Source organism: Aspergillus novofumigatus (assembly GCF_002847465.1).
Source record: "Aspergillus novofumigatus IBT 16806 chromosome Unknown P174scaffold_10, whole genome shotgun sequence".
NCBI classification, from domain to species: Eukaryota; Fungi; Ascomycota; class Eurotiomycetes; order Eurotiales; family Aspergillaceae; genus Aspergillus; species Aspergillus novofumigatus.
The window spans coordinates 412,313-439,236 of NW_020194283.1; the positions used below are offsets into that span (position 1 = coordinate 412,313).

At 50.7% G+C, this 26,924-nt stretch overlaps 12 protein-coding genes across 12 annotated transcripts; 5 read left to right on the forward strand and 7 right to left on the reverse strand.

Moving 5' to 3' along the window:
• Positions 1-109: 109 nt before the first annotated feature.
• P174DRAFT_396894 (putative MFS transporter Liz1/Seo1) lies at positions 110-2,051 on the reverse strand (the record flags this gene model as incomplete). Its single annotated transcript, XM_024823761.1, has 12 exons — positions 110-332; positions 382-497; positions 545-600; positions 646-749; positions 803-847; positions 898-1,022; positions 1,071-1,176; positions 1,224-1,410; positions 1,460-1,538; positions 1,590-1,728; positions 1,776-1,833; positions 1,880-2,051. 12 exons carry the CDS (start codon positions 2,049-2,051, stop codon positions 110-112), a joined length of 1,410 nt encoding a protein of 469 aa, XP_024677878.1.
• Positions 2,052-2,655: 604 nt separating this feature from the next.
• On the reverse strand, positions 2,656-4,343 carry P174DRAFT_378750 (putative FAD dependent oxidoreductase; the record flags this gene model as incomplete). The annotated part of the gene is made up of 5 exons (XM_024822859.1): positions 2,656-3,456; positions 3,516-3,662; positions 3,713-3,986; positions 4,035-4,157; positions 4,210-4,343. The coding sequence occupies 5 exons, from the start codon at positions 4,341-4,343 to the stop codon at positions 2,656-2,658; spliced, it is 1,479 nt and encodes a 492-aa protein (XP_024677879.1).
• A 515-nt stretch (positions 4,344-4,858) lies between these two features.
• Positions 4,859-6,337, forward strand: P174DRAFT_470440 (TauD/TfdA dioxygenase family protein). The gene is made up of 3 exons (XM_024830589.1): positions 4,859-5,381; positions 5,440-5,981; positions 6,038-6,337. The coding sequence occupies exons 1-3, from the start codon at positions 4,938-4,940 to the stop codon at positions 6,216-6,218; spliced, it is 1,167 nt and encodes a 388-aa protein (XP_024677880.1). The 5' UTR covers positions 4,859-4,937; the 3' UTR covers positions 6,219-6,337.
• A 118-nt stretch (positions 6,338-6,455) lies between these two features.
• Positions 6,456-7,300, reverse strand: P174DRAFT_378886 (uncharacterized protein; the record flags this gene model as incomplete). Its single annotated transcript, XM_024822873.1, has 2 exons — positions 6,456-6,956; positions 7,019-7,300. 2 exons carry the CDS (start codon positions 7,298-7,300, stop codon positions 6,456-6,458), a joined length of 783 nt encoding a protein of 260 aa, XP_024677881.1.
• A 1,648-nt stretch (positions 7,301-8,948) lies between these two features.
• Positions 8,949-9,856, forward strand: P174DRAFT_454967 (uncharacterized protein). The gene is made up of 2 exons (XM_024829277.1): positions 8,949-9,361; positions 9,441-9,856. The coding sequence occupies exons 1-2, from the start codon at positions 9,259-9,261 to the stop codon at positions 9,563-9,565; spliced, it is 228 nt and encodes a 75-aa protein (XP_024677882.1). The 5' UTR covers positions 8,949-9,258; the 3' UTR covers positions 9,566-9,856.
• A 673-nt stretch (positions 9,857-10,529) lies between these two features.
• P174DRAFT_414204 (RTA1 domain-containing protein) lies at positions 10,530-11,910 on the reverse strand. Its single transcript, XM_024824384.1, has 2 exons — positions 11,705-11,910; positions 10,530-11,639 (listed from the first exon to the last, which is right to left on the reverse strand). The coding sequence occupies exons 1-2, from the start codon at positions 11,874-11,876 to the stop codon at positions 10,981-10,983; spliced, it is 831 nt and encodes a 276-aa protein (XP_024677883.1). The 5' UTR covers positions 11,877-11,910; the 3' UTR covers positions 10,530-10,980.
• Positions 11,911-12,455: 545 nt separating this feature from the next.
• P174DRAFT_464430 (uncharacterized protein) lies at positions 12,456-13,715 on the forward strand (the record flags this gene model as incomplete). Its single annotated transcript, XM_024830389.1, has 2 exons — positions 12,456-12,545; positions 12,579-13,715. The coding sequence occupies 2 exons, from the start codon at positions 12,456-12,458 to the stop codon at positions 13,713-13,715; spliced, it is 1,227 nt and encodes a 408-aa protein (XP_024677884.1).
• Positions 13,554-15,172, reverse strand: P174DRAFT_515979 (uncharacterized protein; the record flags this gene model as incomplete). Its single annotated transcript, XM_024832258.1, has 2 exons — positions 13,554-14,921; positions 14,966-15,172. 2 exons carry the CDS (start codon positions 15,170-15,172, stop codon positions 13,824-13,826), a joined length of 1,305 nt encoding a protein of 434 aa, XP_024677885.1. The 3' UTR covers positions 13,554-13,823.
• Positions 15,173-15,404: 232 nt separating this feature from the next.
• Positions 15,405-18,021, reverse strand: P174DRAFT_396904 (Zn(II)2Cys6 transcription factor). Its single transcript, XM_024823762.1, has 5 exons — positions 17,719-18,021; positions 16,864-17,658; positions 16,485-16,810; positions 16,090-16,431; positions 15,405-16,036 (listed from the first exon to the last, which is right to left on the reverse strand). The coding sequence occupies exons 1-5, from the start codon at positions 17,857-17,859 to the stop codon at positions 15,502-15,504; spliced, it is 2,139 nt and encodes a 712-aa protein (XP_024677886.1). The 5' UTR covers positions 17,860-18,021; the 3' UTR covers positions 15,405-15,501.
• A 643-nt stretch (positions 18,022-18,664) lies between these two features.
• On the reverse strand, positions 18,665-20,589 carry P174DRAFT_515981 (uncharacterized protein; the record flags this gene model as incomplete). Its single annotated transcript, XM_024832259.1, has 8 exons — positions 20,011-20,589; positions 19,718-19,949; positions 19,517-19,663; positions 19,342-19,459; positions 19,224-19,292; positions 19,132-19,158; positions 18,845-19,078; positions 18,665-18,824 (listed from the first exon to the last, which is right to left on the reverse strand). Exons 1-8 carry the CDS (start codon positions 20,236-20,238, stop codon positions 18,665-18,667), a joined length of 1,215 nt encoding a protein of 404 aa, XP_024677887.1. The 5' UTR covers positions 20,239-20,589.
• Positions 20,590-22,815: 2,226 nt separating this feature from the next.
• P174DRAFT_507610 (tyrosinase family protein) lies at positions 22,816-24,185 on the forward strand (the record flags this gene model as incomplete). Its single annotated transcript, XM_024831388.1, has 5 exons — positions 22,816-23,000; positions 23,058-23,220; positions 23,270-23,535; positions 23,588-23,861; positions 23,904-24,185. The coding sequence occupies 5 exons, from the start codon at positions 22,816-22,818 to the stop codon at positions 24,183-24,185; spliced, it is 1,170 nt and encodes a 389-aa protein (XP_024677888.1).
• A 571-nt stretch (positions 24,186-24,756) lies between these two features.
• On the forward strand, positions 24,757-26,893 carry P174DRAFT_515983 (uncharacterized protein; the record flags this gene model as incomplete). The annotated part of the gene is made up of 5 exons (XM_024832260.1): positions 24,757-25,003; positions 25,055-25,264; positions 25,315-25,787; positions 25,837-26,064; positions 26,110-26,893. The coding sequence occupies exons 1-5, from the start codon at positions 24,785-24,787 to the stop codon at positions 26,891-26,893; spliced, it is 1,914 nt and encodes a 637-aa protein (XP_024677889.1). The 5' UTR covers positions 24,757-24,784.
• Positions 26,894-26,924: the final 31 nt, after the last annotated feature.

Here is a 26,924-nt window from a genome sequence, read left to right on the forward strand (position 1 = left end):
CTCCGAATCTACACCCGGTAAACTGTCCTCACTCTCAGGCTCCGTAGTCCCAGATAACTTCTTAGCCCTACAACAAATTAGCACAATTCATCCCTATCCCAAGAACCACTCACCTCTCCCTGTTCTCCAACCCAACCGTCACAAACGTCGCTAGAATGAGTATAGCCGACAAAACCGTCACCGTAACAAACCCTTTCCGATACTCCGGCGCCTCAACCTGCCGCCAAACAACCTGCGGCAACCACGCCTGAAACACATACGCAATTTCATTCATGCTACCCACCACCAACGCCCGTTCCTCATTATCCTCAGCACAGATCTCATGGGCCCATCTATTGCCTTTTAGTTTGTGATACGGATACCAAAAAGGGGAGGACGCACGCCATTAAAAGCCCGCTTAGGCCGTGCCCTGCTCCGGCGATGATGTAGCAGGTCCATTTCCACCCGGTGGGGATGTTCCATACAGCGAGAGAGGTGTATGAGATGATGTTGATTAACTGGATCGTTAGATTGAGATGAGCTGGGGTGGGTGAGCGGGGCTTACAGCGCCGAAGATGACGGGCGGCCAGCGTTTGCCGCCGAGGATGGAGTCGGATGTCCCTATTTTGTCAGACGGTATGGGAGCGAGAGAAGGAAGCTGCTTACAAGCGTAGATTAGAGTAGTTACGACTTGAACTGCCCCGGTGGTAGTCGGGTAGGCGTTAATCTGGCCGACGGAGTATTTGGGGTCGGTCGAGTGTTTGAGGTATCTGTTTTTGATCAATATATGTACCCGTTGAGGTAATAGCTGCACTGTACTTACTGTTGGAATATAGGCTGGGATCCTGCAGCACCATTGTTGAAACACCTGGCCGCGTCAGCTGTCAGTGTCATTGAGACCCAGTGAATGTAACGTACAGATACAGCAGAGTCAGGAGATAGATATGCCACGACGAGAATATCCTCTTCAACTTCTTCCTCGTCAGAGGCCCTCTATTCTTCCGTCCTTCAAGCTGCATTCGCTTCTGTGAAAGCGAAACTTCCTGCGCACATCAGCAGTTGCAAGCCCGCGCGACAGCAACCCAACCTACCTCCCTGGACAAATACCACGGGTTCGAAATCTCCGGCACATCAGGCAGAATAAAGAACCCGCTCAGCGCAACCGGGAGCGAAATGACCCCGTCAATTATAAACAACCTAGAACATCAGCTTGACTCACAGGATGAATTGCAGTCGTAACATACCACTGCCACCCCTTGAACCCTCCCCTCCCACCAAGATGATACACGCCTGCCATCAGGTATCCAGAAAACATGCTCGCGATCCCACTACTCGTGTGGAAAATACATGACCGCTTCGCGAGCTCGTCTTTGCGGTACCACGAGCCGATGATGTACTGCATGCCGGGGTAGAATGTGCTTTCTGCGAGGCCTGTTGCCGTCACTATCACCCATCCCACTAACCACGGGAAATCACGTACCGATAAAAAAGCGCAGGACATAGAATTGAGTCGGGGAGTTGCATCGCGCCATTGCGAACGTTAGAACCGTCCATAGTAGCTGCCAGAGTTAGCATCTAGCAGTCCAAGTCTAGAAGAAAATTGCTGATACCTCCATCGCCGGAATCCAGTATCTGGGCCGGATACGCGTCAGGAGCAGATTGCTGGGTATCTCGCCAATCACGTAGCCGACCGTCCAGCAGGTCTGCATGTAGTTGAGCTCGTTGCCATACATGCTAAGGTCTTCTTTCCTGTATTCTGTCAACGATTGACATCAATGTGGGTAAGGCAGACGTACATCCCAGAGACAAACGCATTATTGATGTTGATTTGATCGAGATACTTGATGAAATACCCTTGCATCTACCGTCAGCGTAAGTACGTGATTCATGGTTGATGTACTACCAAGGGAAGCAAATGTCAATATCGCGGTGTCCAGCTTGAACAGCAGCTTGCGCTCTTCGGGAGACTTGTCCAATGTGTCCCAGATGTAACTGAGCCATTTCCGCTTCGGGGTTTTCTGTAGATTGTCGGCGATGACTCTTTCGTCGATGACTGCCGGTGAGGGTGCCATAATGTAAAATGTCTGTAGAGCAGTCTGTGTGACTCCTGCTAGGAGGAGATATGGTTCTTCTATCTGTGTTTAAGGAATCAGCGCATTCTTAATGGGCACTGTCACTGAACAGGCTCTGGCACTCGTTGAGAACCGACGTTTCCTTAAACCGAGTCGGCTGCCACTGAGCTTGTTTCTATCTTGATTTTACTGGCTCGCCATGGTGGGACATTGTAGCTAGGGGGATTCCTCATTGCCGGTAGAGCTTACGCCATTTGAGTTGCGATAAGGATAGATCTATCGAGAGTGGTCATGTCAAGGAGAAGTCCCCACGGCTGCCGCTGACTGACTCGTTGTAATGGCGAGTAACCGGTTCAAAGCTCGTCATAGGATTGTTGGATGATGTGCCAGCCATATCAATGCAGATCGCTTCTTAGATCGAACTACGTACATGTGGGGTACAGGAAAGTAGGCACAAGGTGGGGTTGGTCGATATCGCACTTGATGTATATGTCCTCCGCCAATAGATAAGTTTACGGCAGACTTTGGAGAAAGCCCCCTAGACTCAGGGAAGCGACCGGCATCAATTGTCTAGATACAGTCTATTTTCGTACCATCTCGCGACTCAGCTACACATCTCCAATACCGGGAGCTCGCCCACCCCACTATCTCTCCTCGCTTCTCTCCCAAAAAGCTGTTTCAGTCGCTCTTTCTGGGCTTCCTTCGCCTCCAACCATGTCTTAGTGTGTCCCTCAATGGCTGCTAGTCCGTGAGAAGCCCGAGCCTTGTTCACCCACTCCAAGATATCTGCTACGTAGTGCTCCTCCACGTTCCTGAGTGAGTGGAATCCCCGTCCACTCCCCTTCGCCTTGATGCGAGCAAGATATTCCGCCCTCATCTCCTCAGTGGGCGGCAGCTGGGCAATCCCAGAGAAGAAGGCTGCCACAGCGACGGCTTGAAACTCAAACAACGTGAATGTTGCTGTGTAGTACGGAACGCCTACGAACACCAATGTCGGGTCGGGAATGTAGAAAATGTCCTTGTGGAGGTTATGCACCTGTGTACCGTCCGTCACAAGGACTGTTTCATTCGCATCCGCGGGAGAGGTCTCATCGTCGTGATAGTCTTGAAGAAAGGGCAGAGTAATGTGGTAGCCGGTGCAGATAATTATGGCGTGAATACCGCATAGCCTCTGACCTGATTTGAGGTGGACAATCAAGGGTAAGTGCTCATCTTCCAGTAGTGTCTTGTCGCTTTGCAACTCAAATCTGGCAATTTCGCTGATTCTCACTCCATTTTCAGGAAGTACGGAAGCAGCCAGGTCAAATTCACCGTTGCGGGTGCTTTGATATACGCTTTTGGCGATTGGGCCGATCTCGCGAGCAATGTCTGTCGAGGATACGCCACCGCCGATAAGGAGGATGCTCTATAAAATCTTAGTATCTTTGGGATTTCCATGTAACCACGTAACCCCGGCAAGCTCACCTTGTTTCCAAATCCGTCGGGCCTTCTGTATCCTTTTGAATGAAGGATCCGAGACGGCCATAGTGCCTTCGATTCCGGTAAACCAGGAATGTCGGGAATTCGTGGCGCGTGATAGTGGCCAGAGGCGACGATGACTGCGTCAAATATCTGCAGCACTCAGCTCAGTCCACAAAGCAGTCAAATATGATAGCTCGTACGTTTCTGTTCTCCTGCTCTTGCACGACTTCGCTTCTCGCATCTTCACGAAGAGTAGACCAAGTGACCTCCCATCCGCCGTCCTGCTTGCGCAGCGTTTTCACTCTCGCGCCATAGATAGTAACACCGTCAACGCCGGCTTTCCTTGACGTATCTTGAATGTATTCTTTCATGACAACGTGACTCACAAAATCAGGTGTGTCACTTGGCCAGGCGTTGAGCTTTGTGCGCATCAAGGGTGTCGGGACATTGTTCCTGAGCCCTTCGTAGCATGGACTACTCAAGGTTAACCAATATCCTATGACAAGTATAAGTTAAACCTACCCGGGAGGCGCATGTTCCAGGACACACTTATCCCTAACATCTGATGTTTCCGCATATTGTTCAGCGCGGGACGGTTGCACAGACGGATAGGCGGGTTCAAGGGGCTTGCGCTCATCGTACAACCTGCAATGTCCCGTCAGAAAGGCAGGAACAGGAAGTTTACAACAATGCGTACCAGACTCCACCTGCGCTATGGTTCCTCTCAAACACCGTAACCTCAATTCCAGCAGCGAGCAGATGCCCGGCGGACACAACGCCGCTGATTCCTGCGCCGATCACGGCCACGTGATGGATTTGACGGCGAGTCATTGTATTGATCGTGCTTCAATATTGCTCCGACTGCGAGGCCTCGACAGGAAATCTTAAGAGTGCCATCTAAGCAATGGCAGGCGATCCGTTCTCGAATTGCACCATTGGCGATGCAGATAACGATTGTGCATAGACTCCAACAAAAAAGTGGAATTCCTACGACTCGGAAGCATATTGCCGTGCAAGTCAAGCCTATTCCGTCCATAGGCTGATAGTTGTGTTGCTTTGAAATCCACTCATCTCGACGCAATCATATCCCTGAATGAGGATACTCGGATTTTGTCCGCATGACGGTCGAGACTCATGCAATCTGAGGGGCTCGGGAAGATAAAGCAAGATGATAAGACAAGTGAGGGGAAGACAGGGCCAGGAGCGTGTCAAATATCGCAGTTGACCCCATATGATACATGGTGTGGAAGGCGTAATGGGTGATGGTGATGATGTGATCGCATACACAGAATTGCCCACACATGCACTTGCTGATCAACTAAAGCGGGGATGATTCGGTGACGTATAATTAAACTAGAATCGGCACAGTCTTGCACCAGAAACTGTCCATTCTCAAGGTTGTTACGCTCATCAAAGACTAGCACCATGGCTCCTGCTGCAATTGATCCCCGCATTGTCGACGTCGCAGAGCCCAGAAAGGAGACTCTTCCTCTCCCTCCCAACGCTCGCGAAAGACTCGAAAAGGCCGGCATCGATCTATCAGCCGGGTATCCGTACCGGCCTGCTCGCCCTCTCTACGTAGATGATGTCTACAACATCCGGAACTATGAGCGCCCTCACATTGACCCGGGATCCCGCGCCGATCCCGAGAAGAAGGCTCTGCTGTCGGCAGCGAAGGAGGTCATTCACCTCACCAAGCACATCGGGACCGAGATCGTGGGGTTGCAACTCAAAGATCTTAACGACAAGCAAAAAGACGAGTTGGGCCTCCTGATTGCGGAAAGGAGCGTTGTCTTCTTCCGAGACCAAGATATCTCCCCACAGCAGCAGAAGGAGCTGGGCGAATGGTTCGGTGAAGTTGAGATCCATGTATGTCGTTGCATCTTCTCTGGCAAGTTACTAGGGCACTGGACTAATCCTTGTTCAGCCGCAAGTACCACAGGTTCCTGGAGTGCCCGGTGTGACCGTATTGTGGCCGGCCCTGCAGGCAGCGGAAACCCCGGCTGCATTCCGCCGGCCTGGGGGCGCTTCCCGCTGGCATACAGATCTTGTGCATGAGCGACAGCCAGCGGGTGTCACCCATCTTCACAATGATACGGTGCCGAGCACTGGAGGGGACACGCTATGGGCAAGCGGTTACGCTGCTTACGAGAAGTTATCACCATCGTTCCGTCAATTTATCGACGGCAAGACAGCCATTTATCGCTCGGCCCACCCCTATTTGGACCGCAAGCATCCGGAAAAGGGGCCCATATATGTTGAGCGAGAGCATCCTCTTGTCCGAGTTCACCCTGCAACCGGGTGGAAGACTCTTTGGGTGAACCGAGCCATGACAGATCGTATTGTAGGCCTAGACAAGGCAGAAAGTGATGTTATCCTTGGATATCTGTGCGATGTCTACGAAAAAAACATTGACATCCAAGTTCGGTTCAAGTGGACACCAAAGACAAGTGCTTTGTGGGATAACAGGTAAGTTACGAATATGCTTCCTGCCATGTACGGCGTTCGATAACTGATTGTACAAGGATCACCATCCACAACGCCAGCTGGGATTACGAGGGAATAGAGCCGCGGCATGGCACAAGGGTGACCGCCCTGGCAGAGAAGCCTTTCTTTGATCCAAAGGCACCAACAAGACGAGAGAAGTTGGGTCTTCTGGGACCGGACGAGATCGAAGAATTGGCCAATGTCTTGGCCAGACAGTAGCGCAGCAATACTTACTTCAATGCTTATACGGATTTCTGACGTCTCTTGGGGTTGTGACGCCTCGAAACTTTTGATGCTGAAACCACTATAGCTGATGTAAATCACTTTGCGCGTGAATTGATTGAGTCCTACTGAGCGGTCTGTCTGTGTTGGATTTGCGTAGCCGTAGCAAATGCTAGTTGCATGCACTGGTTGGGGTCCGTCGCTGGACACAGTCAGCAAAGGCAGTTTTATGGCTTAATTCCGCCGGAGGACATAGGCCCAATGAAAGACTTCAGGGGTGTGCACAAATGACGACGTCGGGCCTTGTGGTGCTCTTGTAGATGTGCGAGACACAACGGTCCAATACATCCCAGCATAACGGAGGTTGTCAAAGCGAATGTTTGAATATGAGAGCGCAACCCAGGTACTGCCCTTCTGGGTCAGCGGGACAAGGTGCAAAGCCAACAGCTCCACTGGAGACAGCCTGAGTTCTCCAGTCTCCTTCACGATCTCGCTTATGATCGGACAAATCGATGATGTATCGGATTTAGTTGAGAGGGTGACAGATGGCGACGTCGCAATGGCATCGCTCGTGCTTTTATCGACGACCACATCAAAAGGCGCGTAGCTTGCCAACTTGGCAACATCGCTCCACGATCTCAGGTCAATCTGAAGCCAATGCATTGCCTGGTCTGCGTTCTTGCCGCTCTCAAGCTCCCGGCCGAGGCGGACAGCTTCCGCTGAGAAATCCGCATTCTAGCAGAGACAGTGGAAAATTAGAGCAATTCTCCAAAAGTCTACCAAAGAAGAGGACTCACCACAATGCGGCTTCCGGGCCAATTCCGCTTAACAAAGGCCTCGCATAATTTGACCCCCAGTTTGGAGATTCCTGGACCGAGGTGCAAAGCACGCGGGATGGCATGGGATTGAGGACGATGCTCCAATTCGGACAGGGTAGTCTCGATTAGGATTTCACCCGAATTCAGCCATTCCCCGACATCTTTTCCAGTCGCAAATTTGACGTCCCAGTATGTGGGATCGTCATAGTCGGGAGCGCCTTTAATTTTCGGGTGCTCTCGTCGTGTCGACAGCGTCGTCATTCTCTGACGGGAACGAGAAAACACGGTCGCATGCGTTGCTGAAAGAGACGTTGCCAAGAAGGATTGGTCACGTGATCATGAATATCCCAAACTCCCAAGCCGAAACCTTTCAGTTCATAATGCTGCTCCAGGGAAAGCCAATGATTCTATGAGGCACTTGGATCTACGTGGATTCATTTTTTGATCCAAATACGAACGTTGTCTAAAACTCTGCTCTCTTCCTACGTCTGAATCAAAATATTGTTATAGGATTACTGAGCTTTCTCGGAGGGAGATATATTTCTGAGCACCACATAGGTTTATGCCCCTTAGAGGCCGTCCTATCCAATGTTGGCCAGGTCACTATGGACGATCAGACTAGGCTGTTGTGAACTAACCCATATTTTACTGCTTTATCTAGCTGTCGACTCAACCTTGAACCTTTATGTTATGCTTACTGATGGATCGCGCAGATCAAGCATTCGCCATGACTATGTAACGAGCTAGAGCGCTTTTTCCTCCAAAAAGACGGCCTTTCTATTTTGTGGGTCTAGCTCGATGGAGTCCTCTCCAAATCTTCTGACTGTGCTCTCTACTCTCTATGAGCTTGACAGAGTCGTCAAGGACAATTTACTCCGAGTCGGGCGACCAGTCAACTGCAGCGGCTCCTGGAGAACGACAGCTACCGTTCCCGTCGCGCCCAAAGCTACAGTAGGCTGAGTCTGTTGGACGATGATCTGCGGGCTCTTGATAGATCACCCAGTCAGCATGGAAATTGATGGTCTGCTTGCGAAGCTATATCCATTCCAGAGCTATGATATTACGGACATTATTATTGAATTAGCCCATGCAAGGGTGGGCTGACCCAAAACAGAACGACTGAATAATGCCGATAGTTTTCACTATTAACAGAGCTTAACCTAGTGGGTATTTCCCCGAAGCTGGTCAGTCTGAAAGGCTGGTAGACGACTGAAACCTGCTTGACCAATCGATGACATCTTGACTGGAATGTGGCCTTCCTGCCATTCCGACCATGGTGACATTCCACAAGTGTCCTTATCGACCGTGAGCGGCCATTTATGGGGAAAGAATGGTTGAGATGCTCTTACATATGGATGGTAGATTTATGCAAAACCTTCTGTCGCTGCATCTCCGAACCTAAGGTGATGAGCAATCATCGAACCTGGTGCTCTTGCAGGATTCCTTCTAATGACATTATTTCCACTAATAATGCCTGCCGCTGCGTCCATGATTTGGCATATTCTTGGATTGTAAATCGTGCTCTCAACCTCAGGTGACAGTGGTCATATAGCCACTCATTATCGACGGAAGAATGATTATGGCCTACACCACGGCTGTACATCTTCTCTTCTTGGTAAGAAGAAGATAGAAGATAGGGCCACTCATGTCCTACTATTGTGTAATCATGCGTTGAAGATCACCACTCGAGGACTTGACCATAGATCATCTCAACACCAGTCTCACTTGATTCCATTGGGAGATTGTGGTCAGGGCAGTGCTTAATCGGTGGCAATAGGATACCCTGTCCTAGCCACCGTTATCCTATTGGCGTGTTACTGTCTCATACGTACATTAGGTTTACGGATGGGCGTCTCTGCATCACACACTCTTCGACCTACCCCAGATTGCCACCAGCCGATCAAGAACAATGCCCAATCATTGCCAGCACAAGCGAGGCGTAGCCGTCGTGAGAGGCCAGGGATATGCTGATAACCATGGTCGATGCCTACGAGTCAAACGCCACTGGCCTGAATCGTCGACGTCGATTCTTGTGCTACCTAGGTAGCCCCTGTCGTGTGACTACCCCGCATCAGGATGGCGAGAAAAGAGTATATAAAGGCTGAGAGGATGGTCGTACTCCTCAAGTACAAGGTATATTCGTGTTGCTTAACTCGTGACATCCTTCTGCCAATACATATCTGCAAAGCGATCCCATTTATCCCAACCTATCATCCAAAATGTCAGCTCCAATTATCCAGAACCTTTCCGCTCTGAGCTCGTCCGTGGCGAACTATTCCAGACAGCAACTTGGTACTCTACGGAACAGACTCTTCCAGAAAGGTATGTACTGAGCTTCCCTTTTCAACCTGAGATTGAAACCGTCGGCTACGGGCAGACGACTAAAAGGTGAACTTTACAGAGAGATCGAAGACAACAGCAGGTCTTGCGCAGACCTCCTTTGCGCTGCACAAGCCGGTCTGGGTAGCAGGCGGGGCGCCATGTACACAACCATGGGCGCCGTCTACCTCACACTACGTTACATGAGCCGACTTAGATGATCGAGCGTTACTTCATGATTATCCGTTCTCCTGGAGAGATGGAATTATTGCATTGAACATTATTACGACCTGCAGCTAGACAGTGTCTTGCTTCTACTTACGATCACTTTCCTTTGTTTGGGTACCGTGGCCTGGATGGCCTGATTATTGCGCCACCAGTTGGCAGGGATGGAGTTTCATGTATGTAACTTGTCGTCTTACATTATCTATACAACGAATATTATTCGCCCGTCATGAGGGGTTAAATGACCAGCTGTTGCCTTGTTTGATCTGACATCGCAAGTTACGTGGTTGTCAACTGGTAAAAGTACAATGCGTCGTAGGATTCCTGAGGGAGGGGAAAAAGGGGGGAAGCACTAGTAGTTCTGGGCAAGGAGGTGCAACTTACAGCAAGCCACATAATCATCACACCACACGGCCAGTGCAAACAAGGTACAAGCCGGAGTATCTTACTTGTCCTGCAATGATCATAGAATAATGTGGAAATCTAGACGATATTTGAACTATTCTATCGCTATCTACTAGCGAGTCCATACCGGCTCTCCGTCTCCAGCGGTCGAAGCGGGCCACAACCCCAGATCCACCATAGCTTCTACCGGATCTCCCGGACTTAGTGAGTAGTGACATGTACTTTTTTGAGTCCACTCAATTCCATGATGTGTTTAATCTGACCCAAAATATGGTGGACCACGGCTATTGGCCGGTTCGATGCAACTCCGCCCGACAGCCAGCCAATAATACACCTCTGTAGCATTCCCCAGATCCTTGGCCGACTAACCCCGCACTACGCTAACCAGTCAGATCCACTCGCCCCCCACCATTCCGTCGATTCTGAAACCTTGCCAGAGACCTTGATGGCTGTGTCTTCCGCATTCGTTTTACCAGTAGTATTTTATTCCTTTATGGTCGGCATTCGAGGATAAGAGGAAGCGCTTTCAATCCTGCTGGCCATCTGGTCCACTTTGCTGTTGCTTCTCCCCACACAGTACTAAAGTAGTCGCATTCTTTCTTTGACCCACTCAGTTCCACTTGGACATTTCCATTGCTTAGCTGCCACTGAGAGACCTGCAACCTAACTGGCGATGAGGGCTATGGGTTTGATTACATGATCAACAAGGGATGAATATGATGGCCTCTTGAATCCCTGATTCTAAAGTGGCAGCGACAATGTTGCTCCTAATCAAGGGGACCAATGTCCCCAATCCTAAGGGCTTTATTCACCCTGATCGCAAATGAATGGCTTACCAAAGAAATACTATCAATCGACTCGATTACCATTTGCTCAAATGACCTGTCTATTTCTTCGACAGCTAATAATTGCAGACACGCACACTAATCTAATAAATCATTCATGAACAGCATTTCCTCTATAGAGACATTCCCTCAACCAACCCAATTCAATCAACTCATCCTCATATCTAATGCCTCTGAGTGCGTACGCGAGGTAGAAGTTTGAAGGACACTCGGATGCCACACCGCCCACAACGCCATTGCGGTGATCATTGGCACCGAGTCAAAGATGTACATGGTCCACTCATGACCAAGCAAATACCCATCCTGACCCCCAGCGTACTCGATTACCCTAAACACCGACCGAATCAATATCAAAGCACTGACGGCATCCAAAACATGCAAGTGAGTCTTCCACGGCACGTCGGCATCAAAGACATGCCCGCTCGGAGCGCGGCTCATTCGCCGCTCGAATTCAAACGACGTGACCATGAACAGTCCAAACATGAGCACTTGAAGCACAAGTCCCGCGATGATGATATTGTTGCCCATGTCCGTACTCGACGCACTCGCCATAAGACCCGCTCCTGAGCCCTGGATGAGGAAGGTGAGGACATCACTCGCGACAAATATCTTTGTGAGCCAGTTGACGCGAACAACAGAGTACTTCTCTGCTTGAATGCTGCGGATAAGGCGTCCGAGGGCCATGTATACCGAAGCCGCGAAGAGGACTGGCCCAAGCAGAAGAAAGACGCTCTGAATGATGTAGGGGCCAAGCTGTCCAGTCTTCCCGTGCGAGGCGATCCGACCTATATAGCCGATGATTTCGACTGAGTGGTCGGGGGTCGTTAGAGTCAATCTGCATACGCACAGCAAAGGGATACACGTCACTTACACAATCCTCCAATGGCAAAAGGGATGCAGAACCGCGCCCGCGTCTTCCATATTTTCCAGGAATGGAAGGCTGTCATGCATACGAACAGCAGGAGGAAGATGACAGCTGCTGGAATCGATGGGACATATTTCCAAAGGTAGTAGTCGCCCGAGTATGGCTCTAATTTTGCCATTGCAGGAATACTGTTTCGGCACAGCGGCTGGATATGACTTGGGATGATGAGTAGAAGAAAGACATGGCGATGGTGGATATGAATCGTTTATAAATGGAACGGTGGATACAATTGCAGTCGGGTCAACTAGGCATCCTCCTTTGTAAGACTAGAATAGAACCAACAATCAAACTCTTCTAGAAGTTCTGTTGCTGCCGAGCCGAAGCTATACGCGTATAGAGCCGAAGGAAGGTGGCGGGTAAAAACTGCACATGGTCTGTGCATACGCGGATTTGCGTTCTTCCGATTCGTCGCGCGTGGCCAGTTCGGAGGCAGTCTCTGTCGTATTGGCGTATCCGTCGTTCGACTTTTCGAGCCAGGCACGACACACTTTTTCTTCTGAACTGCAGCGGTACTGCGAAAAGTGTGACTTCCTGACCCCTGAGTGTCGCCTTTGGGCTTCCGCGTATTTGGAGGACTTTGTCCGCCTTCCCTGCACAGCCAGAGCCGAACCTAACACGACAGTCGTCCGTCGAATGAGATTTCGGTCAGTCTTGGTCTTGATAGGCTTGAAGCACAGTACTTGACTTGTCATTCACAATGCCACGCAGAGCTCATAAGAAGTCCCGGAATGGTTGTCTGGAGTGCAAGCGCCGCCATATCAAAGTATTCCACCCCGATTCCCCACGTGTTGCGATCCGAGCATGACTAATCATCCTACAGTGCAATGAAAACCGTCCCATATGTTCCAACTGCACCGTCTCAGAGCGGGTGTGTGAGTATGGGATCAATGTGTTCAAGGTTACACGGCCTGTAGACTCGCCAGATCACTCTGCGGCTTCTACGTCTCTCTCACCAGCGACCAACGTACCCTCGGGCCGCTCCAGTCTCAGCCCGAATCCAGGAACTCCCCAAGATGCACCAGTGAACATGCTTCACATGGAGCTTTTCTACCATTTAAATACCGAGACATTTCCGGAGTTGGACCGCAGGAAATATGCCAATCATTTCCTCAGTATTATGCCGCACCTCTTAAAAGCACCCTATGTGGTGAATGAGCTCCTCGCCTTCAGCGCCTTACACCTCAGCACCAAGCATCCGGAGCGACAGGAGTACTACCGGACTCATGCCGCCCAGCTCCAGACGCATGCTCTGGCGATCTTCAAGGAAACAGACTTGGAGGTGAATCAAGAAACGTGTGTGCCAATTTTCTTCTTCTCGGCTATTCTTGGGCTTCACACGCTCTGCGATGTGCTCGTATACAGGGACAACGATTTCGAGCACTTTGTGGACAAGTTCGTGCACTGTTTTCGACTCCATCGGGGTGTCAGAGCAATCTGTGCGAAAGCCTGGGATATGCTGCACCAGTCAGTCCTCCAGCCGATGATAACGGACGGTGCGTCCCTTTATCAATTCGATGGTCGGCTGGGAGCGGGGTGCGAGAAACTTCTTAACCTTGTTCAAGCGGCAAAACTCGGAGCTACCTTGACAGACATCTACAAACAAGCCATAGAGCACGTACAGACCTCGACCAATGCGTTGATGGCTGGTGGATCTCTCGCCGGAAGTAGCAATGGCAGCACTGGATGGCCTAATCATGGCAGCACTGGATGGCCGGTACTTGTTTCCCCGGAATACATTGACCTACTGCTGCAGCGGCGACCAGAGGCGCTTGTGATCCTGGCTCATTATGCCATTTTACTTCATTCGTGCCGGGATTCGTGGATGTTTGGCGATGGGGGCCGATTCCTTATCGAGTCTATTCGTGATTTCCTGGGCCCGGATTGGACTGAGTGGTTGGAATGGCCGATCAAAGCTCTGGATAGTCCTACTGAGCCCTTGTTACAGGCATTCGGGTGATGGCAACGGCCTTGGCTGTTTATTGGAGCGAAACTATGCGTTCCTCACGTTCTTGCTCATGCTATCAAATTTTGATTCTGACAATGGCTATGGTACCTCTCCAGGAGATTACCACATATGGAAATCGAGAGGATCACGGAACCTCCGAATCCAGATGACCCTTCCACTTGTTGGATCCATGACCGCTGAGAAATGCGTCATCTCGTTGGTTGTTGGATATGCCGCCGTCCACTGTATTATTTCTGCCGGTGTGGCGGCTACCTCATGGTTCTCAAATGTGCCTGCACTCTCTTTGCCCAAGGAGGTAGATGTCGAACCGACTGGATCTGCCACTCGACTTCGAGAGGAGCGTGTGCGACGCAAAGGATCATGACGTGGTTTCACACCGTGGGCCGACCTTCCAGCTTGAGCCACCTTTTTGTCCCAGTGTGCTTGCATACATGCTCTTCGCTCTTTACTATCTTGGATGAAGTCGGTCATCGAGATGGGCTCTCCACTGGTCAGCGCCGCGCCAAAAGATATATCGGTGTCCCCTTCCTTCGGAGGAAGCTCTGAACCGAGGAAGTCGTTATTTGTAGCAACGATGAACGATGAACTGGAGTCCATCCTCGCGGTCCGATGATCCTTTTCAATCATAGCGGCTTCAGCGCCGTCACATAAAACCAGGTACGACGCTGTAGATGGCGTGCGCATAACCTGCTGGCAGATACTGCTCAGTGTCGGTTTCTCAACCCTCTGACGTCTCTTGACCAATACGCCCAGCATGCGACCAAACAAAGTCCCCCGTGGATCCTCCCGCGGAATGATATACTGCCTCAGCATCGACGAAATCGATCTCCTCAAGCCCAGCATAACAAGAAGATGGCTCCCATAGAACCGCAAATCACCCAACCACCCACCCAAATCATGGTTCGGTCGAAAATTCAACGAAACACTCAACCCCTTCCGGACACCGGTCAACACACCCACAAACCCAATGTAGGTGATATTCGTCGCCAGCACGGTCTCGTAATCCGGCCCGCGGACATACTCAAACTGCACGAGCACGCGCCGCAACGCATCCATCCCCCAATCCAGCGTTCGGAAATGCAGCATGCGAGACGTCATATCCTTGTCTTGTGCCCGGGCCGCACCGCTCGTGCAACCCATCAGCACATCGAGGAGAACATTCAGTGAGACGATCAGATACATCTCGATCCCGGTTGCCTGGCTGATACCCGGATCTCTTCCGTTTCTTCGTCGGAATATACGCGGCGCAAGAATAAGCGCGCGAGGCGTTTGACCCATTCCAGCGAGGTACTGGGTGCGATGCTCTCGACCAGGCTATCGAAGAGAGCTGTAAGCGACCTGAGCTCGTTGCGATACTTCTTGGCAACTTCAACGTATCGCTCTGCTGGGGGGCGAGAGAGATCAATCCTGTAGGTTGGAGGGACATCGCCCGGCTCCATGGTGGGCATATGTTTGGTGGTTTTGCTGCAGTACATAGTATAGCTCTCACATATTCTGGTTCTTTAATATGCTTCCCAGCTAGAGTCAGACTATTTGATTATTTCGAGCTCTGCAAGGGTTGTTGATGCCTGGCCGTGGCTGAGCACCCCGGCCACCCCGCAGGGTCACGTGTCCGTCTGGCAACGAAACACGAGGCATGATTCTTTAGAATGCAGAGCGCAACAAATCACCTGGTATAAACTAACGAGTTTCTCATTCAGGGGCGCCGCAAGTAAAATACATAAGGCGATGATATCTCACCAGCCAACCACTCTATTTATATCGCACGATCACGTAATCAGCCATGTTCATCATTCAAAGCCAAACTCTCAACCGACAGAAGCAAATCCTCCACCGTCCGTAAGCTATTCTGCTGATCGAAAACCGGATACCGACTCTGCAACGTATCAAGCAGAGACTTCTTCCACACATTACGCGCAAAATATCGTAGGATGCGGGTAACCTCGGGACAAAGATCTGTATCCGCAAACCCCGCCGCAGCAAGCGCATGCTGGATCGCGCGCAGCAGGTACCTGCACACGGGGAAGGAAAAAGAGATGTACCAGAGGCCGCTGATGCAAGTCTCCAGGGACTGGCGCCAGCGCGGATCGCCGTCCTTGGCGAAGGGCATGGCGTTGAAGGCGCCGTAGGTGAGGGCGTGGTTGAGGAAGTTGGAAGCGGATTTCCAGCCGAAGGTCTGCTTGAAGAGGAAGATGATCTCGCGCGTGGCGAGCTTGGCTTTGCTGGCGATGCTGAGGACGGAGGGGTTGGGTTCCCCTCCTGAGCTGAGGATGGGCTTGCAGAGGGCGACTACGCTGAGGTGAAAGTGGAGGCTATGGTTGTAAGCGACAGTGTAAGGATTGTGGCAGGGGTTAATGTGACTTACTGCATGATGAAGATGTGTGGCGCTGCGTCTTTTGAAGGATGAAGTGCGGGACTTAGTTCGACAAACCAGTTGGCGAGTCTTTCGTGGATTAACATAAAGGCCGCGACAGTAGGAGCGACATGATGGGAATCCAAAATGAATTCGGTCACGTCATTGATAACCATGCTCAACTCAAACCTGGCTCTGACCGTTGAGAAGAGACGCGACGGGTAAAGGGGACCACTAAAAGGATAGGGGTGCCAGCGTTGACTATGGTCGAGAAACTCGGCGTCTGAATAGGGGATTTCATAAAAGGGCGGGTGCTCCAGACGGGGAGCATCTTCAACTACACTTGCCACGAGTCTGTTACGAGGTCAGATATGGTGCAAACGAAGTTCAACGGGGGCTGTTATTACGCTTGCCACTCGAAAAGGCCCCAGGCCGTGACTGCATGGGCTCTATTCCAGGCGGGTTCAACCAACCCTGCGCTGCGGACACCAGACAACGGCTCATACAATTTGAGCTCATTTGCCATGTGGATCGCTGCCGCCAGGCAGGACCAGCCGATCTTGTCCTTACCCAGGCAGTTGTAGGTCAGGTTCATGACAACCAGTGCCTGGATTGAGGTCAAGGTGGGCTGTGGATGTGATATCCAGAGCTGCCGGGCTTCCGACAGGAAGCGGATACACATATCCATCTCCTTGAAACGATCCCACGGTCTACGGAGACTATAGGAGTATAGCTGCAAATTCCGTCAGGAAATCAGAGGTTGAGGGACAGAAAGGCTCATCTTACACAGGCGTGAGCTAATATAGCATTTACAAGGAGTGGTGAACAGAACCTCGACTGACCAGCTATCATATCAGCTAAGAACAAATCTTGATCAAACCACGTGTAGCAGGGATAATCCCAGGTAAAATATAGAGAAAGTAGATGAGACACCAGCCGGTCACTGTCAGTGATTTTCGTCCATGGCTTTGCAGGAGCGAAAAGGATGGGCTCTTCGCACAGGGCCTGCAGCCTCGGTGAGTTTATCAGCTTGTACTCTGTTGCTAAGTTCGACAAGCCGACGTGGGCATCAGCGAGTCGGCCAAGGGAGACTTGGTGCAAATATTGCGCTGCTAGTGTCGGATCCGAGCTACTGCGGATGGCATTGACTACATTGGAGAGGTCTGCCGGTGCACAGTTGCGGACTCTCTCATATATAGCCCAGATGCTGTTCCAGTCTTCTGTTGACCGATCGGAAGAGCTATCTTTCAGCATAGAGACTGAATCAGTCCCGGTGTTCTCGACGATATCTGTCGAGGCCGTGCCTTGAACATCACACGCGCGTGTCTCGCTAGATTCGTACCTAATCACGGCCATCTTGCCGGCCTCGGCATGCGCCGTTGACACATCTGGTGGATGGCGACTTGACGACTGGGCCTCGTTCTCCAGCGGTTGCACCTTTTTCTTCACAGTCGAGTTCTTACTCGCCATTTCACCGCCTCGTCGTTTAGTGCTGACTAGGCGGCGCTGACTGCCCTCCGCGTCAAGCAGACATTCTTTGCCCATCGACACACATGCCGCGCACGGACTTTTCCCGCTACACTGATGGTGGAAAGAAAGTCAACACCGCTAGGGGTTTGGGTACGTCTAGTTGAAACCTACTTTACGTTTCTTGGCACGACACTCCGCGCAAGCAGTCACAGCGATGTGACGGCGACGTTCGAAAGTTGATATCCCCACAGCTCGCGGTGTGCCAACGGAAGCAGGGGCGAGCACCGGCAACCTTGCTGCGTCCTCCCCCATAACGCCGATGCTGCAATGAACGCGGCGTGATATGGGCACTTGAGTGTTGAATGTGGAGACCTCAAATGGGGACAAACCGACTCCGCGCGTATTGTCTCCATCTGACCCAGTGTGTCCGCTGCGAAGATCTTGAACCACGGCCAAGTGGCGTAAGGTTCTCGCAGGAACTTTCGATGTGGAGCAATTTGGATCGAACGCGAGATGGAGAGATTCAAAGTTGCCGCCAAGCGAGCCGAAGGCACGTGCTTTTCTAGCGCGTGCTATGGTTGGCTCGCTTACCAACGCCAAGGTACAGTCATTCGCGCGGCTATTAAAAGTGAGATTCCCATGTTGTGATTCGCGAGACACCTCGGAGACTCGGATTACATTCCGATGGAGACAGGGTTCATCTGGAGCGTTCAAGAACAAGTCTAAGGATGAGCAGAAGGTGCAGACCTACTTGAGCTTGGAACAGTGCAAACTGGAAGGAAGCGGCGAAGACGACGGAGAGGTAGGGTCACGTGGCTCATTTTCTCGCCTAAGGCTGTAATATAAAGCTGAACGAGATACGACTGAAGGGATTATGGTGACAGTGATACCTTCCTGAGACTTGCATCAGCATCACTATGAGCCTGGAGGATCTCTCAACGGAAGGCTACATGGAAGGCTACAATCAGTTTCACAGTCAGTTTCAGCCCCCAGAATAGAGGGCAAGACAGGAGCCCATCGACAATATGACTCATGAAAGAAGACTCGCATATGATTTTGAGATATATTCTGGAAACAAAGTCATGGTCATGTCTCGGGAATTTGTCATACATCGTGGCTATACTCGATCGTCCACTGACCGCTTGGGCCCTATACCTAGCCCAACCGCATCGCTTCCCCCCTCAGAGTGCACGATTACTTCTGTTGTGCGCAGTATTCTCGAGGACGACAAACGCTGAAGACGGGGATGAGACGGATGAGCCGCCAAGTTCTCCTCGCTTCCCCCTCAGACGCTGACAAGGATGTTCGAACAGCATCGATATGCACATTGTACTTCTGCGCTTCATGCTCTAACCGGCTGCGTCTTATGGAGCCCAATGCATGGCTCGATGACTGTCCGTAGTAAGCGTTGTTTGTTCGCTTTCGCGAGCGGGAGTTGCTGGCTAAACTCCAAGTGCTTCCGATGACAGACTTGACGAGGGGTTTGATCGTGGGGAAACAGGCGGCGATGATGCCAACGTTGAGCTCAACGCTGTAGAACATGTCAATTCCATGCTGGGTGTCGAAGAAAAGAGGTAAACATACCAGTTCCATATGAGAAATTTAGGGTCACTGAGCCACGGAACGCAAGTTAGCCTCTGTAAGGGACTGAAACTGAAACCGGGTAATCAACCTACCGCCACCCGTCTTGCTCCTCGAACACTCGACTTTGGTAAACTGTTTTGGCGATAGCTGCGGCGCATGCACTGGGATCCCATGAGTATACTATCAGGACTTTGGGCCGAGACAACTCACAAGTATCCAAGACTAAGAATCCCCATTAGGGAGGCTCTAGTGCGCTTGTTTACCTGGATATTATAGAACATGAAAACCGGCAGAGTTGCGAAAACAAAGTCGGTAACGATATTGATAGCTGTTGGAGGCACTGTCAGCAACCCCATTCTTTTCAGAACAGAAAGAGGAAACTTACCACTGTTGAATTCGCCAATAGCTAGGTAGGTTTTGCTTGAATAACACGTTGCTGTAGCCTTTTGGGTATAATCCCACGCTGCACTGACAGGTATACATTGGAATATCAGTGTTAGAATGCAGGCAATCGTGAAAAGTATGAGGAAAACTTTGCACAGTCAGCAATCCGTCAAGTATCTTTAGCATGCCATTTCGACCTTACCGAGCGCCCCGATGATGAACCTTTTGATAAACTTATTCTGTGATGCGAATCGCAGCAAAAAGAAAGCGAGCGATATCTTGACCGAGCTTATCCCCAACACAATGACAATTGCATGGAAAAATGTCCACTTGGACAATGGCCCCAAATCCTCCAAACCAATATCGCGGCTGTAATGGCCCAGTCCACGGTGTGTCTCTCCAATAAAGCATCCAAGGACACCAAAAGCGCATGCCTATCAGCAATGGATATGGTTAGTACTGCCTGTCAAAGGCTGTCTGAAGACCACAACCTACCTGGGCTATAAGGATGATCCCATCCTCAATGTCAAATCTTCGCAGAATGAATAATCGCACGTAGTAGCGCAGCACAACCAACAAGGCCGATAGACCTGTCAAAAAGCCCACAATGGCGAGGATGCGAGGCGCATTCGTAGGGCCTCTTGTATGGAGGGGGAATTCGAATGTAGGCGTCGATTGCCGGGGAACCAAGGCCTCGAACGTCTGGTGAATTGGACTCGTCATCTCGAGTCCGTCCGATCAAGATCGCGCTCCTTTCAATTCTTGGGTCTTGTCGATCTTTATCGGGAGCCGTTCATGGCAACGGGGACGAGATCCACCTATATTCCGCGTGGGGAAGGCAATCGCGCGGAGATCGGTGCAACCGTGCAAGACAGTACGATGCGTTTTGGGGCTCAAGAGTCTGGGATACCTCTGCCCTCTTATGGAGGAAATGAGATTTCGGTTGGTCTAGTCGATATGCAGGAACAATCGACAGAAAGATGGCTTCCACCCGGCACTAAGACCCTCGGCAGCTACAAAGCGCACGAGAGGTATCAAAATTAAAGTTTTACACTTCTGTAAGACCAACATAGGATCCCAGCGTTTGAGGACACGAGAGATTCTTCAGCTAGCTTTCCAGTGGAATACATATGCTGCCCCGTTTTGCCACAGAGACACGGCATGGTCTCGGACAGGGGCAAGGATACACTTCACTAATTAAGATTCAGATAGTCGGCCTACTCTCTCGAGAAGGCGGTGCTCCCAGTCTCGCTGAGATACCAGCGGAGTTCAGTCCTTCATCTTCTCTTTCCCTAAAAATTCTACTAAGGAGGAAACAAGAAGAGCAGGGGTCGTCCGAATCCCCGACGCAGGTGAATACACTGCTTCTCGGCACGTTGGCATGAATCAGACTAGTGTTATAGCCAATATAGTGCGTGCACGAGATGCAAACTAGACAGGGGACCAAGTGGCCAGCCGTGGTCTAGCTTCCTTCGAACAGGCAAGAAAATTCTTGCTTGTGGTTCAATTGCCACCTCCAGAGGGAAGACAGCTGGACGAGAGACAAGTGGTATCCCTTTGGGGCCTGCAAGTATGTTGCTGAATCCCTTATTTCGACATAGAGATTGTTCCACAACTCATGTCACTGTATCGAGGAATGCCAATTGTCACCATAAGAGTGCATTGACAAAATGTACAGCACGTTTTGACCACTTCTGTTACCGAGAAAAGTCGCTCTTTCCGGTAGAATCAAAGGCAGATCAGCCCACACGGGACAGAGTGATGAAGAGAGTAATCTCCTCCGGCAACTAGCTGACGCGAACACATAATAATACTAATGACAACGGCATTGTGGACGTACTCCGTCGCCTCTAGCCAACTAGTTGCAGTAGCCCGGTTTGAGATAGAAGCATAGGCTGAATTCATTCCAACTCAACGAGGCCAATTTTATCCAGGCTATACTAGATAATACCAATGCTAAGCCGGGGACCCGGGAGCCCTCGCTTTCCTTGACTCCGCTGGAGTAATCGATGACCGGTTCGGGAAAATGCCATAGAATCTTAACAAGTAGCGTCTCCATAGTCCATCCTCCAATACGAGATCGGACGGAGCCGATGTCGGTTTCACTTCATTTACTGTCCGTGATTATTAGAGGCCAGGTTCCATGAACCCTGTCGACAAGATGTCGACTAAGTACTCGATCTGGAGATAGTACGGGGTATTTTCCACCAGCAGCGGGCGATTCACCCAAGAGGAGAATAGCGACGGTCGGAGATTGGTAAGTTATAAATGGCACCGAGAAAACCCCCACTTAGTGCAAATGTAGCGTTCGGTCAATCAGGGTCCGTTGATCCATAGGCGAGGGCTAAATATGTCGTAGGCAAATGGGCATTATGGAAATGTGCCACGCAATGCCACTAGAGTAGTCCCGGACGCTAGTGTGCCGTCCCTTCGCCTTCACCGGAGAAAGTGGAAGAATTTAACCTGGTTTACCTGGTTTACCTGGTTATCTACCTTGTGCGGCGCAGGAGTTTAGCTCAAGTTATCTCTCAGCAATAATGAGTTGTCCTGTGGATATGGTGCCACTGTGAGATAGTGTCCTATCCTTGAACTCTCTGTTCCCGTCATTGGCCGGGCCTATGCTCGAGAACGAGTCAGTGCAATTGAACAGTACAATTGTCCGAAACATTTTAGTAAAAGTCCGGAAGTGGAAGATGAACCCCTGTAAAAATTGTGGATTCCCTTGACTCAATTCAATCTGTTGCTGACAGTGGCAGGCTGGCCGTAACCCTAATGGAACAGGGGAGTGCGTTCTCTTCAACCTCAGAAGTCGCGAATTATCTGCATTGACTGCTGTCACTGCTGTCACTGCATATGATCTTCCGGCATTGTATGGTCCGAAAATGGTCGGATTTTAGACGCAATAATATAGACGGGTAATATTAATCAAGGCAGACTATCAAGCCTTCCATGCATATCTCGCTCCACAGGACATAGCAGTTCAGTTTCCCAAGTTCACTGAATTACCATAAGCTAAACATGAGTGCTTGCCAATAGTTCTAGAGCTCTGTCTAGTCTTGGGTCCGTTCACTTAATATTATACTAATTTGCCCTTAGCTTGCCTCTAAGCAGACAGTTATTCATATGCTTCGGCGCCGACAAATCCACGTTGTCCAGGCATCGATTTTGTCCCAGCGATATGTTTAAATAGCCGGAAATCAAGCGAAGCTTTTCTTTTTTTTTTTTTTTTTTTTTCACCCTTTCCTGATCGTCCTCTCCAAATCCTTCAATTTGTCCTTGTCGATCAGAAAAGCTTTCGGTATGCGGTTCACAGTGCTGTCAACAATTGCGGCTTTGGCTGCAGTTGCGCCCACTGCAGCTTTTAGCATTGACCAGTGGGATGTCCTTGCGGGAAAAGCACTTATCAATCAGGTTCTCTATCACTTCTCCAACCCGGATGCCAGCAAGTCATGCACCCCTCTTACCGCAACGGTTCGCCGAGAATGGTGAATCAGCCCCGTGTCGCAGTATTTGGAGAGGACCCACTAACGCTGGATTCGCAGGGGCTCTCTCTCGAAACAGGAGCGCAAAGAGTACACTGACGCAGTGCTGTGTCTCGCTTCTAAGCCTTCGAAACTGGATCCGACATTTGCCCCTGGCGCGCGCTCTCGCTATGATGACTTTGTTGCTGTCCACATCAACCAGACATGGTTTATCCACGGCACTGTATGTTTCCAATGTCCAGAGAAAATGCTTGAGCTAATGTCGACGTCAGGGCAACTTTCTGACATGGCACCGTTACTTCACCTGGGCCTACGAACAAGCCCTCCGCAACGAATGCGGTTACACCGGCTACCAGCCATACTGGGCCTGGAACAAGTACACCGATGACCCGCGTAACTCTCCCATGTTCGATGGCTCTGACTACAGTATGTCCGGAGACGGATCATACATCCCGCACAATGGTTCCGAGGCTGCCCCCGGTATCGTTCTGACTCCTGGAAACGGAGGTGGCTGTATCTTCTCCGGCCCGTTCAAGAAGTAAGGTGTCGGCACATCTAGTAACACAAGTGACTAGCTAACAGGGGTGCAGCTTCACCGTCAACCTCGGCCCCGTCTTCCCCAGTCTCAAGGTCCCAGGAATCGTCGCTCAGAACGGCTCCGGACTGAACTACAACCCCCGCTGTCTCCGCCGTGATATCTCTGAGGATGCAGCGAGCTGGACAACAACCAAACACGTGGTTGATCTGATCGATGAGCAGGACAACATCTTTGACTTTCAGAATAGAATGCAGGGTGATTACCCTAACGGCTACCTGGGTATCCACAGCGGCGGCCACTATACCATTGGCGGTGATCCTGCTGGTGTACGTATTGTTCCTTCTTCCGTTGAGGTCTAAAACCAAAAGCTAATGGCGTATGCAATAGGATTTCTTCGTTTCCCCGGTGACCCTGCTTTCTACCTCCACCACGCCGCCATCGACCGTGTCTTCTGGACGTGGCAGAACCAGGACCCCAAGGCGCGGACGTATGTCGTGGCAGGACAGACCGTCCTTCCCACTCTGGTGCCGGACGCGCCCAATGCTACTCTCGATGATATTGTCGATATAAGCAGTGTGCTGGCTCCGCCGCAGACTATCCGGCAGTTGTTGGATACGACTGGTGGGCCATTCTGCTATGTTTATCTGTGATTAGCCTTGGGGGTGAGAATTAGAGGAGAAAACTTACTGTAATAAGCGAGCTATATACCGTTTAAATAATTTATCAGATATTGTAATGCAGAAGGGTGCGCTTGTACTGATGTTGACTGTGGCGGGACCGCTTATGTTTTCTAGCCATGCCACGAAGAAGAAAGTATGAAACATAATTGTCCTCCAGAAGAGTGGCAACTTTAGTAGCCCCTTCACAGTATCAAGATAATTCTTCCAGTGCTGGTTCTTATTGTATTGTATCTCCTTGGTTCCTCCATATTGACAACCTCCACCATTATATATATATGTACACAGAGGGTGGACAATGAAGAACAGAGTCGAGTACTGAACTTCACCTCTTAGACACAAGAGAAATAGCATCGATTATCAGTAGCATTCTAATAGAACTCAATTAAAATATCAAAATCAACACTTGTGGCCAGTGACCAACCCCCAGATATTCCGGCCGATGACGTGTGGATGCCCCACCCTTCAGGCTCCGTTGCGCGACCCGTGGATGGTCAAGGCTGGCCCCAGATCTTATCTGGACGTTGACGGTTACACTGACACATCCCTGCTTACCACAACCGCATCCCAGTATGTCTCAGATAGATATTCCAGGCGATTTCAAAGATGAAGTAAGGCACGAAGATAAAAATGACGTTACCCCTCCTTCTGGTCCAGGACCAGCAGGCCCAGTCCTGAAACTCGATGCTGGCAGAAATCGCCCCAAACCAGCGTCTAAAGCTACCACGGAAACTTTAACGACAGGACTGTCAGATGAAGACCTGTGGATGCTCATCCGGCGATTTAACAAAGTAAGTGATTACTGACAGTCTGTTCGATCGCGGTGTGTTGACCCCCGAAAGCAAATATACCATGTCAAGGCTGCAGCCAATACCGCCTCGGAGGATCTCGATCTGAACAGGGCGCAGGAGGAGCAATTTCCACCGGAGAAGCTTCGGATCACGATCGAGCGTTTCTATACGTCGGTCGTGATTGGGGTGGTGGGTTTCTGCAGACATATCGCCCGGTTACGCTCGTGGAGAGAGCCACGACGGACGGGTATTTTCTGTGCAGTAAGCATGATGCAGAATTCTCAAGACGGGGTCAAATCTAATGCTTGCAGGGTTATTTTATCGCCTGGTTGTTTGATGTGGTTATCTTTACACTGTCGGGGCTCTTAATTGCACTGATTTTGTGTCCGCCACTCCGTCGGGCGCTTTTCCCTGGCCCATCTCCAGTGTCTACTGACTTGGAGAATTCGGCAACTGGGGGTCATGGGAAGCAGAACAGTGTCACCGGGGCCTCGGAAAGGCACAAAGGAGAGGCTGCTGAGCGGGAGGCTCACAATCTTGTCAACAGTGTTGCGACCATTGCCATGAAGAGTGCTACTGGTAAATACGGACAGGCTGTGTCTGAAGATGCCGAGAAGGTGGCCGAACCGGAGAGTCTCGAAGATGTTGTCTGTACGGCAGATGTGCTGGATGAGAGTGTTACAACAGAGACGCAGAAGCCGATGAAGAGGAAGGTAGTCAACGCTACCGACGAGATAATGCGGACCATGAATGACCTTACCGATGCTTATGAGAAGTTCTGCAAGTATGTTTTCTTCATAAGTCGCATAGACAGTACTAACAGGGTATTACAGTCTACTTTCACCGACACCTCCATTTGTCACATACACCCCTCGTCTACGTCTGGTGGGAATTATGGCCTCCGTATGCCTGCTGTCGCTCGCTGTGTCGAGCAATTTCATAATCAAGGCTACTGCCTTTACACTTGGTCTGGGCTTCTTCGGAGAGCCCATCATCAATTACAGCATAGGTTACCTCAATCGCAACATCCCCAACTGGAAGCAACACCTCGACCTGCAAAAGTATGTCCAACGTTCCTAGAACCCACCCATGCTAACAAAGCATAGAACACTCCTCAAAGGCATCCCAACCAACGCACAATTAACATTGACCTTGCTACGCATCGGCGAGATCAACTCCTCTCCTCTCCCTCCCCCACCAGACACCGAAGACAAGGAATCCTCGTCGCTCATCCGCCGCAAAGCACGCGCCGTCATCGCCTCCAACGCAGCCCCCACGAACCTAGAAGCAACCAAATCGACAGACTCATCTACAGACCCGCAGACCGAACCAGTACCGAAACAGAGAAAGAGATGGTTCTTCAAAATCCTCCGAATCGTCCGCCGCACAATCGCGACCGCAATCAAAAGCCACGGCGCATTCGACCGCGCGATGCGCATCGCCAACTCGGCACACACGCGGACCCTCCTCGAGCTCCTAGCCAAGAAGGATTGGTTCGCGGCGCCTACAGGTCCCCTCAAATTTGAAGCAAAGTTCCAGCGGAAGCGCGGGACGGCTGTGATCGACTCGGCGCAGGAACCGCCTGTGATGTACTTTACGACTACGCAGTCTGCATCGATTGATGATTTGAGGCTGGAGAGCCAGAAGAAGGGATCAGTTTTGTTTCAGATTCCTGTTAGTGATATTACAGAGCTCAAGAAGACGGAAGGGCTGGGATGGAAGGGCAAGTTGATTGTTGAGCTGACGGCGGGGAGCAAAGAGGCTGCGGATGGATTGGTAATTTCTGGGAGCGAAAGTGAGCAGGCGTATCATTTGACGGGGATGAAAGCGAGAGATCAGTTGTTCAATCGGTTGATTGCTATTGATGCGCAGTTTTGGGAGAGTCATTAGCATGTACTTGACGCGCTTCCCCATATAATGA